Here is an 18724-nt window from a genome sequence, read left to right as displayed (position 1 = left end):
ACTTGTTGCCATGAAACTTTATACGGTCCAGAGTCAATTTTACACTTTGGATGAAACTAATAAAACGTATATAGTATATTGCCACGTATATCAGACATTCACAGTCTAATTATCAGTTCCTTGATCTTTAATAGTAATACTACATACAGTTTTACAGAAGCTCCCCTTTTACTGCCCAATGTCACAGCAGCCCATCAGGCATTTGGTATTTTAGATACAGCAACAAATGAGGGTGTGTGGTAGAAAAAAAAGTCAAGGAATGTTTTAATGCGTGTAGACATTTGAAGCAGCTCAAATAGTTACGTATAAAGTGCCAAACGAGAAACAGTCAGAAAAAAATAATAAGCTGCCATGCTTTACAGAATGAGTAGGTAGGAAATGCTGCCAGTTTAGACAAAATTATCTTGCTGGGCAAGAAGACTAAACACCAACTTTGTCAAGATCATTTCCTCTCCATAGGAAAAAAGGGAAATATATTTCTACACATTGCATGGGACCAGAAAACAGATTGCAGCCAGATAAAAATAAAAGGAGGAAACACCTCTGAGGAATTTGAATCTAGTGGCTGCTGGATGCATAGTAAGTGGTGGAGAATTTGTACAAGATACCAGTGGGCTAGTCACAAATTTAGCCTCCAGAAAACCTTGAGTCAATCCAGTGTATAAAACAAGAGTTAAATATTTATTCATGTATCTACTTACCCAGATAAAGGTGTACAGCTGCACTGGTCTTCATTCTTGCTCCTTTTTTCTTCTACTGTGAAGACAGACAGAAGAAGTTATTTTTGTAATCAAGGAGAACACATGTTTCACTTTTGGTTTCTTGCTTTATATCTCCTCAGTGATTCCCAGCAGGTTCCCTTTGACTTACTGGACACTTAAATTGCCCTGCCTTTACTAATTAACAAGTCATTTCTGACTCAGAAGTAATTTGTGACATGTTCTGTTGAACTTTCGCTGTCATGGTTTTATTGATGTTAAACTGCAGTTTATTTGTAAAGTGGCAGTAACAGTATAACTGAATGTTTTAAAAGCGCATTTTCCCCTTCCTAGTGACTTGGCCATTTGAATCAGGAAGATCCCAGGGTTGATTTCTAATCTCAGCTTGGAAAGACACTGGATGCTACAACATGCAGCAGTCCTCTTCGGCTAGGAAGAAGCACATCAGTAAATATTCCTGCACTCGACTGTTTGGCACTGCATGCGTGCCAATATTATTTAGGAAGAGAATCAGATTTAGCTGTGGTACCCACCATCCCTATCTCAACAAATCACTGACATACACTTCATGCTGAGGCTGTCAATTGCATGATGTAGTAAACGGTCGTTGATGCCTGAAGGAGCACATGTAGAGTGAGCAGCATTTCCTCACCCAAGTGAATCTTAAACCTCAAAGCATCTAAATGAAAGTGATTAAAATTGCACCAATGATATTAATCTCATTAAGCAAGATTACTAGGCACACTGCGCACTACTTGTGTGATTGGAGGGTTTACTATGGAGGTGTTCAACGACTAATTTGTGATTTCTCATTATGTTATAGTAATCCAAGAATTGAGCTGTTTGCCAGTGGGAGCACGGGTGTGCTCAGGCTGTATTTTTTATTCACAACTATGTACTGAAACTGAGAAAGCTGCCCATTTCCAAAACTGATAAGACATCTACAAATGATGATCGCTATACTTATGACCTATTATAACTCCTTTGAAAAACTGTTGACGTACTTACCAACACCATCAGTATCAAAACTGCTGGAGCTTCTGAAAGAGCCTGCATTTTTCTGATAAATTGCTGTGGTAATTTCTAACTCCTCTTCAAAACTAGTGGACTATAAAAGAAAATTAAATTTTCTCTTAGTAGAGATTTTGTTTGCTCAGTCAAACACATAACACCTGTTTTCACATTGGGACAATGTCCTGGAGTAAAAGGTTGCCGTATTTCTTGTCATATGTTAGTGTAAATGTCCCAGTAGTTTATCAGGCTATTATATTATTTTTAAACCTAAGTCATTCTAAACCCATTTTTCATTGAAGTGAAGTTTGAGGTTTTGCATATCTTTATATATGAGGTTTATACTTAACTGGGAAATCCAGTAAAAGCTCAAAGACACAGTGCAAGACAGCACCAAAGGTTGAATTGATTACAGAAATTATATCAATCAATGAGTGATCAGGTGAAGCCACATTTTATAAGTCAAGCACCGGCAGATTGAAACAGGAAGGGAAGGCAATGGAAGTCTGCAGTTTCTGGAAAAGAGAGGTTACAGTAGAAGGCCTGATGAGTCTAATCCTTCCTTTCCTTTTTACCCAGCAAATCTTCCTATTTCAAACATTTATCCAATTCCCTTTTTGAAAGTTCCAACTGAGTTTGTTATCATCACTCTTTCAGATGAATCATAATAACTCGCCATGTAAAGAAAATATTCATTTATCATGAAGTTCATTTACCAATTATCTTTACTTGGTGTCCTCTGGTTATCAACACTCCTGCCAGTGGAATCAGCTTTGCACCTGCTAAAAACCCTCAATGAATTTTGAAAACATTGATTAAGTTTTCCCTTGGCCCCCTCCTTGTTCTGTTTTAAAAAGAACAAGCCCAGACACTGGCATTTTGGCAGATCTGATGATATCAATGAAGAGGCGAACTGAGTTAACATTTCATGTCTGTAGCCTTTTCCCAGAATTGGAAGAAGTTGGAGAGTTACAGTTTTTAAGTAAGTTTCATCCCTGGCTTGAAACCGAATGTTTCCCAGTTCTAATGAAAGGTTATTGATCTGTTTCTCTCTCTGTAGTGTACACAGCATTTTTATTTATATCTCAGTTTTTTAGGATGTGCAGTAATTTATTTTTATCCCAACTTCTCTAAACTCTCCACACATAACAGATGTCACTGCAGCGAGGATACAGCAGAAAATAATGTGAGTAAACTAATCCACGAGAACGTTAAAAGGAAAAAGAAAGGAAGCTCACAGGAGCAATGAGCATTGTAGGATTGATAATATCTGCTGAGTTAGTTCCAGTTTACCTCTTTGGTAAGTTGATTTGAGTTGAGGTCCACATTAGTTGAAGTTTCAGAACAAAGGGAGACCATTTCGGGATTGGGAGTGAAAAACTCATCAGACACACTGAGGGATGAATCTGACACTGAAGAGTGGTACATATTTTCCTGAAAACAATACATTGAACAAAATGAATACATGCCACCTGATAAGCCACATAAACAGCTAACGACAAAGAAGTGATCATTCCCTCCAACCAGCTCAGGTTTTCTTCTTTAAGGACTTTCACGTAACACTTTGCAGAAAAACGACAGGCTCCCCTATTTGTTCAGGAACTTTATCCAGACTGTAGCTGAGGCATGCAGACCAAGAATGTCAAAGATTCAATCTCAGCTATGATGGGAGCAATTATACTGCAAGTGGCCTCAAAATCACTGAGAGGCAAGAATGAGCTATGGTTGCTGCTCTTAATTCCTATCCAAAGATTCTTGCTCAAAATGCACACTTGGACACTTATTCAAGGTGAGGTTTTGGTTGGGTTGAGATGACCCTTGAGCTGAATTTGCGGTTGACACTTTGGAAGTGTACCAGAGTGCAGCCAAAGCCTGTGGGCTAGGACAGGTCAAGGACAGCTAGTGTCTGGGTCAGAGGTTGCTGCCATTGGGAGGGTGAAAGTTGGGAGAGATGATAGATGACAAAATGTAGCCGCTGGTGGAAGACAGGTCATCGGGGCAACTGCTGTCAAAAATGCGAGATCTTTACAGCCCACCTACCAATAATAAAGACCAGATAAGAATGAATGTAGCTTCTTTTGAGGAAGCATAAACAGACCAAAGGTATAGCCAGTTGGGTGGTATGCAAAGTCCCCTTTAACCTGCATTGGTGCAATGCACAAAGCAATGGGGAACTCACCATGCCCATGCCAATATCGGTAACATTAAGACATTACAAGCAGGCCAATCTTAAAGGAATCAAGCCATCCAAGAAACAGGTCCCGCACACCAATGGGAAATCAGAAGGGCCTTTGATGGTGTGGGTTGCAGGTGCCAAGGCACTTACCACATGCTGCAAAGCGACCTCCCAGTCGTGCACACAAAACAGCTGTATCTCCCAGTCACGCACCTACACTCGGTTCACACTAAACAACCGCACCTCCCAGGTGCGAACCATTTCAACTCCCCCTCCCATTCAGCAGATAACATGTCCATCCTGGGACTCCTGCAGTGCTACAACGACGCTACCCCAAGGTTGTAGGAACAGCAACTCATATTTCACTTGGGAACCCTGCAGCCCAATGGTATCAATGTGGACTTCACAAGCTTCAAAATCTCTCCTCCCACTACCGCATACCAAAACCAGACTAGCTCGTCCCTGCCTCCCTAACCTGTCCTTCCTCCCACTTAACTCCTCTTCCTACCTCAAGCCCCATCCCCATCTCCTACCTACTAACCTCATCCTGCCCCCTTGACCTGTCCATCCTCCCTGGACTGACCTACCTCCTCCCTACCTCCCCACCTACACTAACCTTTACTGGCTCCATCCCCGCCTCTTTGACCGGTCTGTCTCCTCTCCACCTATCATCTCCTCTATCCATCTTCTAACCCCTCCCCCCTCTCCCTATTTATTTCAGAACCCCCTTTCCCTCCCCCATTTCTGAAGAAGGGTCTAAGCCCGAAACATCAAGCTTTCCTGCTCCTGTTATGCTGCTTGGCCTGCTGTGTTCATCCAGCTCTACACCTTGTTATCAACACTGTTCATGTGTCATTACTTGATCTGTCTGCTGGATTGTCTCATACCATGGTTGTTCTTTGAAGATTGTACTCCATTATGGAAATAAATATTTTAATGGTTTTAACATGCACAGACATTGGCCAATGCTGAATGCATCATCTTTGGATTAAAAAATGACTAATTGGTACACATCTGACTTTATTTCTGACAGTTGCAAAAATATACTTTATTCACAAAAACACTTTATTTACGTTCATAGGTACTGAAACAGTTCTGTACAGTCTTTGCATATCAAGAAAATCAAACATTGGAATTTGACATTCCTTGCAACTGCAACAATCAAAGTCATTTCTTATTCATGCAGGACAGTATTCACATGCATTTGGGCAATCAGCACATCCTTGTTATAGAAAACCAAATGAACTGCAGATGCTGCAAATCAGAAACAAAAACAGAAAATGCTGGAAAAAGTCAGCAGGTCTAGTGACATCTATGGAGAGAAATCAGAGTTAATGTTTCAGGTCCAGTGACCCCTTTCAGAACTGTTCTGAAGAAGGATCACTGGACCTGAAATATTAACTCTGATTTTTTGCCACAGATGCTGCCACACCTGCTGATTTTTTCCAGCATTTTCTGTTTTTGTTTCTGACACCTTCATTATACTTTGGCAGAAATGGTAGCCTTAAATGGTAGTCTTTCCCTCTGATAATAGGTCATCATCGAGGACACACCCGTCTATTTCTCTCTCCTCTACACTTTCCGACCCGCTGGGTACTTCCAACATCTTATAGTGTAGACATCCCTATACTTGGCTACTGTTGGCATACACTGCACAGAAAACTTTCAATCAAAATGGACAATTCCCATTTACAGAAATTGCTGTAAAATAATATCCAGATATATAACATACCTTTTGAGTTTCCTTCCACATTCGTCTTGTGGTGAATGTTTTGTTCACATTTGTTGCCTCCATTTCTTCCTCACTGCATCCTGATAACTGGCTATCAAAACATTCATTCTGTCCTAAGACATGAAAGTACATTATCTCAAGTGAAAAGACGTAAATTTTTTCTTCTTTCTGATTATTTTCTGGTCTTTTGTCAATCATATTATTTAAATTCTTCTTCTCGATTTCAGCTTTCTGCTTACTCATATCCAAAACGAAAGCACTGTGGCCAATCACATCAAAACTGTTGTTATAAATTATCTCCAGTCATTTACTGAGTAAATGCAAAATTTATAAATGCTGGAGTATATACTGATTTGCATACCACAAATGAGTGACTAAACATAATAAAAATATTTGAGAATTTAGGGGAAAAGTATCACAAGCTTAACCATCCCACCTTCCATCTCATCAAATTTCATCCACTTGGTTACATTACAATTCGTAAACAAAACTGAAGTCTCTCTCAATGTGCAGTTTGCACCAAGGACAAAATAAAACTCTTTATTTCTTTAAAAGGCACTAATGAAAATTCATATTTAAACACTTCACCCGCAAAACTCTGAAAAATTTCTTCCACACCTGCACTGCTGTCACTCTCAACCAGCGTGTCTTTGGGATAGTTCTTGTGCGAGCTGTACTGCATTTGTTGGTGGCCTACATCTTGTCCCTTTCTCTCTTTGCTGTTGTTGTGATGTCGTCCATGTTCCTTGTATTGCCACGGTAGTTTTGCAAAGCGGCGGAACAATTCCTCTTCATTTACGTGTGGGCTACCATTCTCATTTGGTTCCCCTGGTGCCGCTGGCAAGCATCCAAAGGCCATCTTTTCAATCACTTCTGTGACTTCATCTATGAAAATAAAAGTAGGCCATGAATTCTAAACACTGAATTATGAAACAGACCTACCATTCTTCCCCTACCATGTTGTAGCACCATGTGTGAGAATAATCAAGTTTCCCAAAACAAAAATACTACAGATGCGTGAAATCTGGAACATACAGAAGATGCTGGTACCCAGCAGGTGAGGCAGCATCTGTGGAGAAAGAAACAGAAGGCAAGTTTTAAGTTGATGAACTTTTTTTTAAAATTCAGATTTCCAACATTCTCCGTATTTTGCTTTTCAGTCAATTTTCCCATCATGATTAAAGGAAAACCTATTTTTGAGTAAGAAAAAAAGGAAGAATTGCATTTACATCATGGCTTTCAGTCTCATGCCACTCTGGAACATCTGACAGCCATTGAAGTTCTTCTGAAATGTAGTCAACATCGTAGCATAAAGCACCTGGTAGCCAAGTTACAAATAGCAAGCTCCCACAAATGGAAACATGATAATCTTTTTCTAATGATGTGGATTATCCAGGACATTGGATATATCTCCCCTGTTTTTGCTGGAAACAGTACCACGACATCTTTTATATCCACCTGATTTCTTATGACAGGATTATCAGAGATCTGGATCTGTTTCCTTACTTGTCCAATTGTTAGTCCCAGGCATTTCCTCCGATTTTAACTTTGTTTTTTTTATATAGTTTTGATGTTGTGTTTTTCTCCTGCTGGTTAGTGGAGAAATCTCGTGGCTTTTCTTCTGTCTCAGTTTCACTCCTTCTGGCACAATGTTACAGCTGCACAAATTAAATGAAAACATACTTGTGGTTAATAATGTATTACATTGATAGTTACATATAGTTTAGGAGGACTTGTAGTCCAGTGCTTACTGCTGGATGAGAAATTCAAGTTTCGAGCCCTATGCTAGGACTTGTTGACCAGGGAAGGTGTATTTGTAAAGCGATCAAATAGATTCATTGTCAGTCTGTGAACCCTTCTAATATGCCTCAGCAGGGGCATCTCTTTGTCTGCCATGCTGCAAAAAGCAATGGCAAATCACAATAGTACTTTGCCTGTAAGTGTGGAGTAAACCAATGGAAGTTCATGGCCAACCCTGGGAAATGGGAATGCAAGACAGACTTAAGGTTCAAAATATCTCTTTCGTATCTTAGGAAATCAAACATACATCCAATACTGATTACCTTACCAAGCTATGTGCTGTTCATTTGTCAGTCTTGATCGGTGATAGCACTCTCACTTCTAAGTAAGCAGGCCTGTAGTATTAAATTCCACTGCAGGGATTTTAGTATATAATTTGGATTAAAACTTTAATCCAGTACCAAACCAGTGCTGCATTACTTGGAGAAGGGGCTGCCATCCATCAAATCCGACGTTAACACTGGCTCTGTTCCACTGTCCCAGGTGGATGTAAAGATCCTTTGGCCCTATTATTATTTGTGCAAGTTTGGGCTGGCAGAAACTGGTTGTCATGTTTCCTAACATTAATGTACCTCAAAAGCCCTCAATCGGCTGTGAAGTGGTTTGGGATATCCTGTAACAATGGAAAGTTCTAACACAAATGTAAATTGACTCTGAAAGCACTAAAAGTTAGTCACCATATAGGATACGCGCTATTGAAGGAGTAAGTAAACGACGAAGTTTGCCAAAGCCTCGGACGACTTGGATGGCAGATCGACAGCAGGAGAACTGTGTACGTGACTGACGGCATGAAGACAAGCGGCAAGCAAGACCACAACCGTTTGGAGTCTAAACAAAACAAACCGCAGGTGTCCGAAGAACTGCGCACGTGACAGCAGGTGTATATAAGTCTCGAAACTGTTTGTAGCGGTCGAGAAGTTAGGTGAGGTCCCTGCTTCTCCCAAAAGCTTTTGTTAAATAAATTGTGTTTGCGTCACTACTAAATTTTATTTGGTATTATTTTATCTACAACAAAATCATGTCTCACAACATTCAGAAACACTCTGTACATGGGGCACTACTGTAGTCAGTCATTCTGTGGGCAACATAGCCATTTGATGCCTTTAAAAACTCATAAATAACAGTGACAACTAAAGCTGACATACAATGCTGTTGGTGTGGGAGAAATGCTGAATAGGTCAATAAGAAAGATTTTTCATGAATACTTCCAAACGATGATCAAAACTAAAATCTGCAAAGATCTGGTGCATAATCCAGGTCAACAGGAGAGTGCACTCGAGACACAAGCTGCAGAGGTCACTGTAGTCACTTGTAATGCTCCAAATTAATAATGGGCAATATGGAAAATGGTAGAAACGTACATCAAGTATTTTGTGTCTGACTTAAAACATCCCAAGAATACTTGAAATACAAGCAATAAAAGGGAGAGAGGAACTTCAACCACAATTATCAGTGAAAAGTACTGGGAAAACTATTAGATCTAAAAGCTAAAAAATCCCTTTGACCTGATGGACTTCATCTTAGGAACGTACAAGAAGTGGCTGAGGTAGCAGATGTTATCTACGAGAGAAAGTCTTCCAAAATCCTACTGAATTCTGGAAAGATCCCAGTGAATTGGAAAAATCACAAGTGCAATTTCTCTGTTCAAAAAAGGAGGGAGCCTGAAACAGGAAATTGCTAGAACATATTATTACGAGTAATTAGAAAATCAAAATGTGATTGTGCAGAGCCAACATGATTTTGTGAAATCAAAATAGTACTTGACTAATTTTACAGTGTTGTTTGAGGCAAGGCGGATTATAGAGAACCTGCAGGTGGAGTGTACTTGGATTTCAAAAAGGCATTCAATAGGGTGTCATATAAAAGGTTACTTCATATAATAAGAGCTAACATAATAACCTAAGAGTGTAGGCAATAGCATGGATTGAAATTAGATTAACTAACAGGAAACAAGGAACTGAGAATGCATAGGTCATTTTCAGATTGGCAAGCTGGAACTACTGGAATGCCACAGAGATCAGAGCTGGAGCCTCAACTATTCATAATCTATGTTAATGACTTGAATAAAGGGATGAAATTATGTTTGCTAAATTTGCTAATATCACAAATATAGGCGGAAAAGTAAGCTGTCAAGACAGCAAAGTATATATGAATTGATTTAAATAGGTTTACTGAGCAGGCAAAGATTTGGCAGATGAAGTGTAATATGGGGATGTGCAAAATTGTCTTCTTTGGCAATAGAAGGGCAGTACACTTTTTAAATGGACAAATACTGCAGTACCCAAGTACTAAGGAATCTTTACGTTCTGCTACATATATCACAAAAACTTAGAATGTAGGGACAAGAAAGTGATTAGGAAGGCAAATGTAAAGGTAGGAAAGTGTTGTTATGTTTGTATAAGGCCTTAGGCAGACTGGCAATGAAATGGTTTGTGCATTTTTGGTCTCTTTACTTAAGACACGATTTAACTGCATTAGAAACTGTTTAGAGAAGATTTACTTAACTGATTCCTGGAGGAAGAGGTTAGTTTATTAGGATAAAAACTGAAAGGACTGTGGATGCTGTAAATCAGGAACCAAAACATAAGTTGCTGGAAAAGCTCAGCAGGTCTGACAACATCTGTGAAGAAAATCAAGGTTAATGTTTTAGGTCTAGTGAGGAAAGATCACTGAACCAGAATCCAAAATGTTAACCTGATTTTTCTTCACAGATGCTGCTTGACCTGCTGAGCTTTTCCAGCAACTTCTGTTTTTCTTTGTAGTTTATTAGGAAATGTTCAGCAGATTTTATGGTCTTAGGCCCTATATCCAACAGAGTTTAGAAGAATGAGAAGAGATTTTATTGTAACATTTAAGGTCTTGAGGGACCTGACAGGGTGCATGTTTCGCCTTGTAGCAGAAATTTGAACTGTCAGGAACACAGTTTAACAATGAGGGATCTCCCAATTAAAACAGAGATAAGGAGATTTTTTTTCTCTCTCAGAGAGTTATCAGTTTGTGGAATTCTCTTGTCCACAGAGCTGTGCAGGTTGGATCACTAAACATATTCAAGGTACATTTCGACAGATTTTTGATTGACAAAGGAATCAAAACATATGAGAACAGACAGTTAAGTAGAGTTTAGGCTGCAATCAAAACAGCTATGTTACATTGAATGGAAAAGCACGTCTACTGCTCCTAATGCTTTTGTTTTAAATCACTGGAAATCTGGCATTCCCAACACTGAGCAGGTTGAAGTCAGTACTTTATTGGCTGTAAAGCACTTTGAAGCATCTGTTGGTCATGAAAGGTGCTAAAAAAATGCAACTTTTTATATTTTCAATTCTCCAAACCAAGGCATCAGTGAGCAAGGGCTGATGTCAGCTTTAAACAACGTTTCAGTAGAATGTCATATCAGAAAACAAGTATTTCAGCCTTCCACCATGTCAGTTTGGATTAAAAACCCTGCATTTATGGGAAATGTATGGAATTAAGTGTTGGGCTCAAAGAAAAACGTGAATCTATATAACTGCTTTCACAACCTCAGGACAAGCCAAGGCACTTTACAGCCAATTAACTGCTTTTTGAAGTATAGTCACTATTATAACATTCAAATCTAAACAACCAATTTAAACACACTAAGCTCCCACAAACAGCAATATAACTGTCACAATGTTTTTAGTGATGCTGGGTGAGGGATAAATGTTGGCCAGGGCAACTGGGAGAAGCTCTCTGATGAAGGGTCTAGGCCCGAAACGTCAGCTTTTGTGCTCCTGAGATGCTGCTTGGCCTGCTGTGTTCATCCAGCCTCACATTTTATTATCTTGGGAGAACATAGTTGCTCATTTTCTAAAGCTATGGGATCTTTTACATCCACCTGAGAGGGCAGAAAGGACTCTTATTAATGTTTCTTCTGAAAGATGGCACTTACAACAGTGCAATCCTTCCTCACTATCAGCCTGCGTTACATATTTAATTGCCTGGAGTGGGGAGTGAACTCAAAAACCTCTGACTTAGATATAATATTATCAGCTGAAAAGACAGCCAAAGCTGAAATTCTGATTGCCAACCTGGGATAAGATGGGCCCATTAATTTATTCTGTCATCTCTGTTGGTGGGAAAAGAATGAGTGAGTCAAATGGGAATAATCACCAGTTAATGGAGTGCAATGTAATCATTTGTTACATTACTGCGTTAGGTACATGTCTTTGCAGTAATATATTTTATTCATTAATTATCTGTATTACAAAGCAGTTCAAGTCAAACACTACAGAAAATGCAACAAATATCTAACATTTTTCATTTGAACATTGCACTATTAGGTGCTTCCATTGAAATGCCAATTGGAACACTTATTAAATATGAGAAGCAACTATTTCTATTCCAAACAAGTTACAAGAGGTTCTACAATTTAATAGACCATCGGGATATCATGACAGAATGGCCTTCGATGGCGGCATTTTCCACTACACCATTGGCAGTGACTGCCCTAAGCTTTGGTGCATCCCTCAGCATGTGGTGCTGGGCCTTGGAATATGCTGGTCTGTAATAATTGATCAAGGACAACTTTTTGCACCGGAAGATCAAAAAGTTTCAGTCTTCCAGGAACAGTCAATGTTTGACCGAAAACAAAGTTGCTGGAAAAGCTCAGCAGCATCTGTGAAGGAAAAAACAGAGTTAACATTTCGGGTCCGGTGACCCATCCTCAGAACCGATAGTGTTTGGGAAAACTTCAATTCATATTTGTCAGTTAATGTTTGTCTCACTGTGGGTTAATGGGAAAAGCCTGCAGAGCACTAAGACATGCATCACAGACCCATTCACGATGAACCTCAACAAAAGCCAATTGCAAGACCTTCTTTGCAAAGAAACATTCCAGATGGAGATATGTGATGGTATTCTCACCACTCAGGTTGTCATGAGGGCAGCGTGTCATGCTATGCATGAAAGATCTGATGGGTAGTGCCCAGCCAAGCTTTGCCTTGGCGCTTGTTGCAAAGTTCTGATGATTATGTGTTCTACCAAATAATTTTGACAGTTAGTTCAAGGAACAATCCAATCAGGTACAGGTTCTCCTTTCCCTGCAGGGCCTTAAAAATATTACCTGCTCTCCACTGCCTGATGGACCTGTGGTCAAAGGTGTTTCTCCCCGTACAAACTTCTCTACAAGGGGAAGGTGGTACAGTACAATCCAACAATTTGGAATCCTCTAGGACAATGTGATCAGACCCATTCTTTGCAATGCTGGGTAAATATAACTTCAGCACAGTACCTTCTTTTAGGTCATAAAAATATACTTTATTCATAGAAGGAAACATTCATGTATATAAACAGTTAGTGAAGCCGGACAGATCTACACTGGCTTTACTTACAGAGAAGAATACAAACTCTGGGGTTCGGTTTTCTTTACATTTACAATTTTTTTGATTTATTCACGGGATGAGGGTGTCACTGGCTAGGCAGCATTTACTGCCCACCCCTAATTGCCCGAAGAGCAGTTGAGAGTCAACCGCATTGCTGTGGGTCTGGAGTCACATGTAGGTCAGGCCAAGTAAGGATGGCAGTTTCCTTCCTGAAAGGACATTAGTGAACCAAATGGGATTTTCCAACAATCGACAATGGATGTAAGGTCATCATTAGATTTTTAATTCCAGATATTTAATGAATCCAAATTCCACCATCTGCTGTGGTGGGATTTGAACATGAATCCCCAGAACGTTATCTGGATTAATAGTCCAACAAGAATACTGGTGGCAATCACCTCCCCTATAAAATTATACAATTAAACTACTGGCATTTATCTCCAGGATCAGGAGGGTTCAATAACTGAATGGGCCCGCATTATTCTTTGGCAGAAAAAATCTTAGACAGTTGTCCTTCCCCAGAGCATCATGGCAGCAGCTGCCCCAATCTTTAGTGCATCCTTTAGCAGACAGTCCTGGGCCTTGGAATGTGCCATTCTGCAACACTCAGTTGGAGTCAACTCTTTCAACTGGAAGACGGCAAGTTTTGGGCAGACAAAGGGCATCTTTCACTGAGCTGACGGTCTCCAGGCGCAGTCGATGTTTGTCTCGTTGTGCGTCCCGTGGAGCACAGAGTCCTGCACCACGGAGCTGCTTGGAAAGAAACTCGACAGAAACTACACCATTTCTCTCCAGTGATAATGGGAACTGCAGATGTTGGAGAATCCAAGATAATAAAATGTGAGGCTGGATGAACACAGCAGGCCAAGCAGCATCTCAGGAGCACAAAAGCTGACGTTTCGGGCCTAGACCAGAGAGGGGGATGGGGTGAGGGTTCTGGAATAAATAGGGAGAGAAGGGGAGGCGGACCGAAGATGGAGAGAAAAGAAGGTAGGTGGAGAGGACAGTATAGGTGGGGAGGTAGGGAGGGGATAGGTCAGTCCAGAGAAGACGGACAGGTCAAGGGGGTGGGATGAGGTTAGTAGGTAGGAGATGGAGGTGCGGCTTGGGGTGGGAGGAAGGGATGGGTGAGAGGAAGAACAGGTTGGGGAGGCAGAGACAGGTTGGACTGGTTTTGGGATGCAGTGGGTGGAGGGGAAGAGCTGGGCTGGTTGTGTGGTGCAGTGGGGGGAGGGGACGAACTGGGCTGGTTTTGGGGTGCGGTGGGGGAAGGGGAGATTTTGAAACTGGTGAAGTCCACATTGATACCATTGGGCTGCAGGGTTCCCAAGCAGAATATGAGTTGCTGTTCCTGCAACCTTCCGGTGGCATCATTGTGGCACTGCAGGAGGCCCATGATGGACATGTCACCTAACGAATGGGAGGGGGAGTGGAAATGGCTTGCGACTGGGAGGTGCAGTTGTTTGTTGCGAACTGAGAGGAGGTGTTCTGCAAAGCGGTCCCCAAGCCTCCGCTTGGTTTCCCCAATGTAGAGGGAGCCATACCGGGTACAGTGGATGCAGTATACCACATTGGCAGATGTGCAGGTGAACATCTGCTTAATGTGGAATGTCATCTTGGGGCCTGGGATCGGGGTGAGGGAGGAGGTGTGGGGGCAAGTGTAGCATTTCCTGCGGTTGCAGGGGAAGGTGCCGGGTGTGGTGGGGTTGGAGGGCAGTGTGGAGCGAACAAGGGAGTCACGGAGAGAGTGGTCTCTCCGGAAAGCAGACAGGGGCAGGGATGGAAAAATGTCTTGGGTGGTGGGGTCGGATTGTAGATGGCGGAAGTGTCGGAGGATGATGCATTGTATCCGGAGGTTGGTGGGGTGGTGTGTGAAAACGAGGGGGATCCTCTTTGGGCGGTTGTGGCGGGGACAGGGTGTGAGGGATGTGTTGCGGGAAATGCGGGAGACGCGGTCAAGGGCGTTCTCGACCACTGTGGGGGGAAAGTTGCGGACCTTGAAGAACTTGGACATCTGGGATGTGCGGGAGTGGAATGCCTCATCGTGGGAGCAGATGTGGTGGAGGCAGAGGAATTGGGAATAGGGGATGGAATTTTTGCAGGAGGATGGGTGGGAGGAGGTGTATTCTAGGTAGCTGTGGGAGTCGGTGGGTTTGAAATGGACATCAATTACAAGCTGGTTGCCTGAGATGGAGACTGAGAGATCCAGGAAGGTGAGGGATGTGCTGGAGATGGCCCAGGTGAACTGAAGGTTGGGGTGGAAGGTGTTGGTGAAGTGGATGAACTGTTCGAGCTCCTCTGGGGAGCAAGAGGCGGCGCCGATGCAGTCATCAATGTAACGGAGGAAGAGGTGGGGTTTGGGGCCTGTGTAGGTGCAGAAGAGGGACTGTTCCACGTAACCTACAAAGAGGCAGGCATAGCTGGGACCCATGCGGGTGCCCAAGGCCACCCCTTTAGTCTGTAGGAAGTGGGAGGAATCGAAAGAGAAGTTGTTGAGGGTGAGGACGAGTTCGGCTAGGCGGATGAGGGTGTCGGTGGAGGGGGACTGATCGGGCCTGCGGGACAGGAAGAAGCGGAGGTCCTTGAGGCCATCTGCATGCGGAATGCAGGTGTATAGGGACTGGACATTTCTCTCCAGACTTCCTTTGCACAGGCACAGAAGGAGGTGTGTGACAGCCTCATCTTCTCTGCAGCTGCTTCGATGGTAGTTGCAGTGGTGCAGAGAGCCCGGGCATGCATAAAGAATCTCACAGGCAGAACCCTTCTCACTACCAGCTAAGCAATGTCTTAGTGCTTATTGGAAAGTTCTGGCGATGAGGCATTCTGTCAAATGACTTTGACAGTCTGCTCAGGGAACCACCCAACAAGATCAACACTCTCTTTTTCCCGAAGGGTTTCGAGGATGCTATGCGTTGACCACTGTCTGATGACCTTGTTGTCAAAGGTGCCTTCCTTCACATATTTTACCTGGAGGGACAGGTGATTTGGGACGGTCCAACTACTTGCAGCATTCTGCCGCAACAGGGCAAGGCCTATCCATCGCAACACCGAGGACAGATCAAACCTCGGTAAGTAGTGACGCTTGGTGTTTGTGTTCTGAGAGTCTGTGTACAGCTTGATGTAGCCACACACAAAGATGGCCATCAGGACGAGGACAGAATTTGGTATATTCTTCCCCACTTTATCCAATGCTTTATTCCTGTCGTACCTTCAGACTTGGACCTTCAGGTAATCTGTCCTTACGGTGAGAGGGATAATGGATCGGTCGGCCCAGTTCGTAAAGAATATGAGGGTCCTGCTCTTGACTTTGGCACCCTAGGCACGTAGATGCTCATAAGTCTGTGCACCGATAGCAGATTTGAGCAGAAAACAGCCACATCACCGGTGTGTAGGAACGCTTTGATCTGCAGGTCTCCACTGCTTGGAACAGTCAAGCCTCTCAAATTCACATCCATCCTGATGGCCTCAGCAAAAGGCTCTACGCAACACACAATTTTCAGCACAGTAGATACAACAAAAACACCACAGAGCTCACTCATAACTATACTGCAATTAAACAGAATCAGAATGGTGAAACTACATAGGAAATTCACCTTTGGGTAATGTGGATTCTTCTATTGCCTGATAGATACATGCATTGCTTTCTATATTCTTGCTGGTTACCTTCTGCTGGGATTTTCATAGATACTCGACCTTTACGAGACTGCAGCAAGAAAGAAAATTTAATTGTAAATCAGCTATTATTTTAATTAATCACAATTTGCTTCACAAAGCCATTACCCTGCATTATACTTTTGCTGTTAAAGTTTCACTGTCCACTCTACCCATGATGGGAAGCAAAATAATAGTGTGATGTATAAGATACAATAACAAATAGTTTACAGTAAAATTTGGCACACAGAAAGTAGCAAATTTCATAATTTGCAATGATTATGATATTACATTTCAGAGGTTTTAGAAACTTACAGGGTAAGTGTCCTGATGGTGAGCATGAGCTAATATATTCATTTTCTTCTTAGTCTTTGTTGCTAACATTCTCTTGTGCTCTGATAAGGAGGCAACATGTTTGTCCAGGGTAGAGCTGTTATCAGACCCTTCATCATTCACATGTTTTTTCAGTAAACAGGTTGTTTGCGTCCCATCTGCATAAGTATCTGAAGTTCTTAGAACATCAGAATCACAAGGTCTCATCACTGGTCTGTGGTCACCGTGAGTCCAACTCAGAAGTTTTGATGCTGGTTGAATGTGCTCTATAGGATCAGCTGCTGGCCTCTTTTCTACTTCATACACTGGGAGCTGATAACATCTTGGAGGAGCCACGGCTATAGGGATCACAAGTTGGCCATCTTTGCACAACTTATTCCTTTTATTCCCATTTTCTCCTTTCTTCTGATAGTCAACTTCATCAAAGTCAGGTAACTTAGTATGGGGAGCCATATCCAAGGTTGGAAATTCATGTGTTTCAGCTTCTTCTGCAGTTTTAGGTACATTGTTTACATCAGGGTTGAATCCTCTTTTAATGTGATCAAGCGCACTGAAAGCTTGTCGCACTAAATGTTTTGATGTCTGAATGTTGATTGCACAACTGCTGATTGAGTGCTGAATTGACACATTGATTGCAGAGTTCCTCTCTGCCTCCAGTACTCTGCTGCTCAATGCACGTGAGGTGGTTGGACTTTGTTTTTCTTGATCACTGGCAAAATCTTCCACTCCAGACCATTTATGAGACTCACTTGGAATCCCATCACTCTGTTCATTTTCATCATCTGATGTGTATTCTGTAGTTGTTTCCAAGCATGCACTGCTATCTCCCTCAGATTTCTCCCCTGCGTCACGTGAGCCACCGTAGTGTAACAGTCTTGAATCATCATCTGCTGGCTGACTGTCAGATGTACCATACATTTCTTGTTCTAATGCAAGGTCTAGTTGATGTAATTGTTCTAGAACATCGGTTTCATGTTTGGGTGATTGGCTTTCAGCTGGCTCAATGCCATAGGGCTGTTCAACCTTGTTCCATGGGTCTTTGCTAAACTTATCTTTGTCGTAAACCTTTGTTGGGATTCTGGACATTGCAGTACCTTCAGGATGATTTTGTTCTGTTCTCCAACAATCATATAGAACCATAATCTGCTGTGATGGTGCAGTGTTTAAATCTATGACTTCATCACCTTGTTCAATTTCATTCTTTGGACTGAAGCTAGTGTGCCAACCCAAGTTGTAATAGGAACAATCTGAAAAATAAAAAAAAAAGGTAGTCTCCTTGTTTATTTTCTTTCTCCTTCTCTCTAATAAGCCCTACCAATAAAACTGGGGCAAATTCATGAAAAACTCTGAAAAAATTCTTTCCATTGATTTAAAGCAAGGTCCAGTACACCTAATTTTCCTTAATTTGCAACGTGCGTGTGTGTGTGTGTTAATTTGCAACACGTGTGTGTGTGTGTGAGAGATAGAGAGAGAAACAACAGAAAAGTTAGTCTGAAGGAGACAGTGGCGAAGGAAGTTCAGAAAAAAATAAAAATTAATGGTTACATGTACAAATTCCAACAGAACAATTATTTATAAAGGTTACTTCCATACCATTCTCTATTGTGATCTGGGCTTCGTTTAAATGTTCAGGTTTTCTTCCTTTGCTAGCATTCACCTCCTGGACCTGTACTTGCTCGTTCCTGCAGCCTGCACCATCTGAGCTGGCTGCTACAGATCTATTGATATCATCATATAAGCTCTCCACTTCAGACGGGACTTTCTCTAGTGTATGTTTCTGCTGATTGCTAATTATATCCTGTGATAAATGAGAATTGGCTGATATGTTATCCAAAACAACTAACTGAATTGCACCACATTTTGGATTGTCAATATATATATATAACCAAATTAATGTTAAGAGCTGTATAAGTCGTCTTCATAAAAATGTTTTAAGAGTATCAAAATAAAGAGTCTATTT

General features: G+C 41.7%; 1 protein-coding gene across 1 annotated transcript; it reads right to left on the bottom strand.

The window, feature by feature from the left end:
* Positions 1 to 697: 697 nt before the first annotated feature.
* Positions 698 to 17850, bottom strand: LOC132211022 (uncharacterized). The gene is made up of 8 exons (XM_059655333.1): positions 16747 to 17850; positions 16374 to 16483; positions 7145 to 7296; positions 6257 to 6523; positions 5639 to 5751; positions 3024 to 3164; positions 1728 to 1827; positions 698 to 756 (listed from the first exon to the last, which is right to left on the bottom strand). Exons 1-8 carry the CDS (start codon positions 17848 to 17850, stop codon positions 698 to 700), a joined length of 2046 nt encoding a protein of 681 aa, XP_059511316.1.
* Between the last annotated feature and the right edge of the window lie 874 nt (positions 17851 to 18724).

The sequence above is a fragment of the Stegostoma tigrinum genome, chromosome 27 (genome assembly GCF_030684315.1).
Source record: "Stegostoma tigrinum isolate sSteTig4 chromosome 27, sSteTig4.hap1, whole genome shotgun sequence".
NCBI lineage: Eukaryota > Metazoa > Chordata > Chondrichthyes > Orectolobiformes > Stegostomatidae > Stegostoma > Stegostoma tigrinum.
This window is presented reverse-complemented; position numbering and strand designations above follow the sequence as displayed.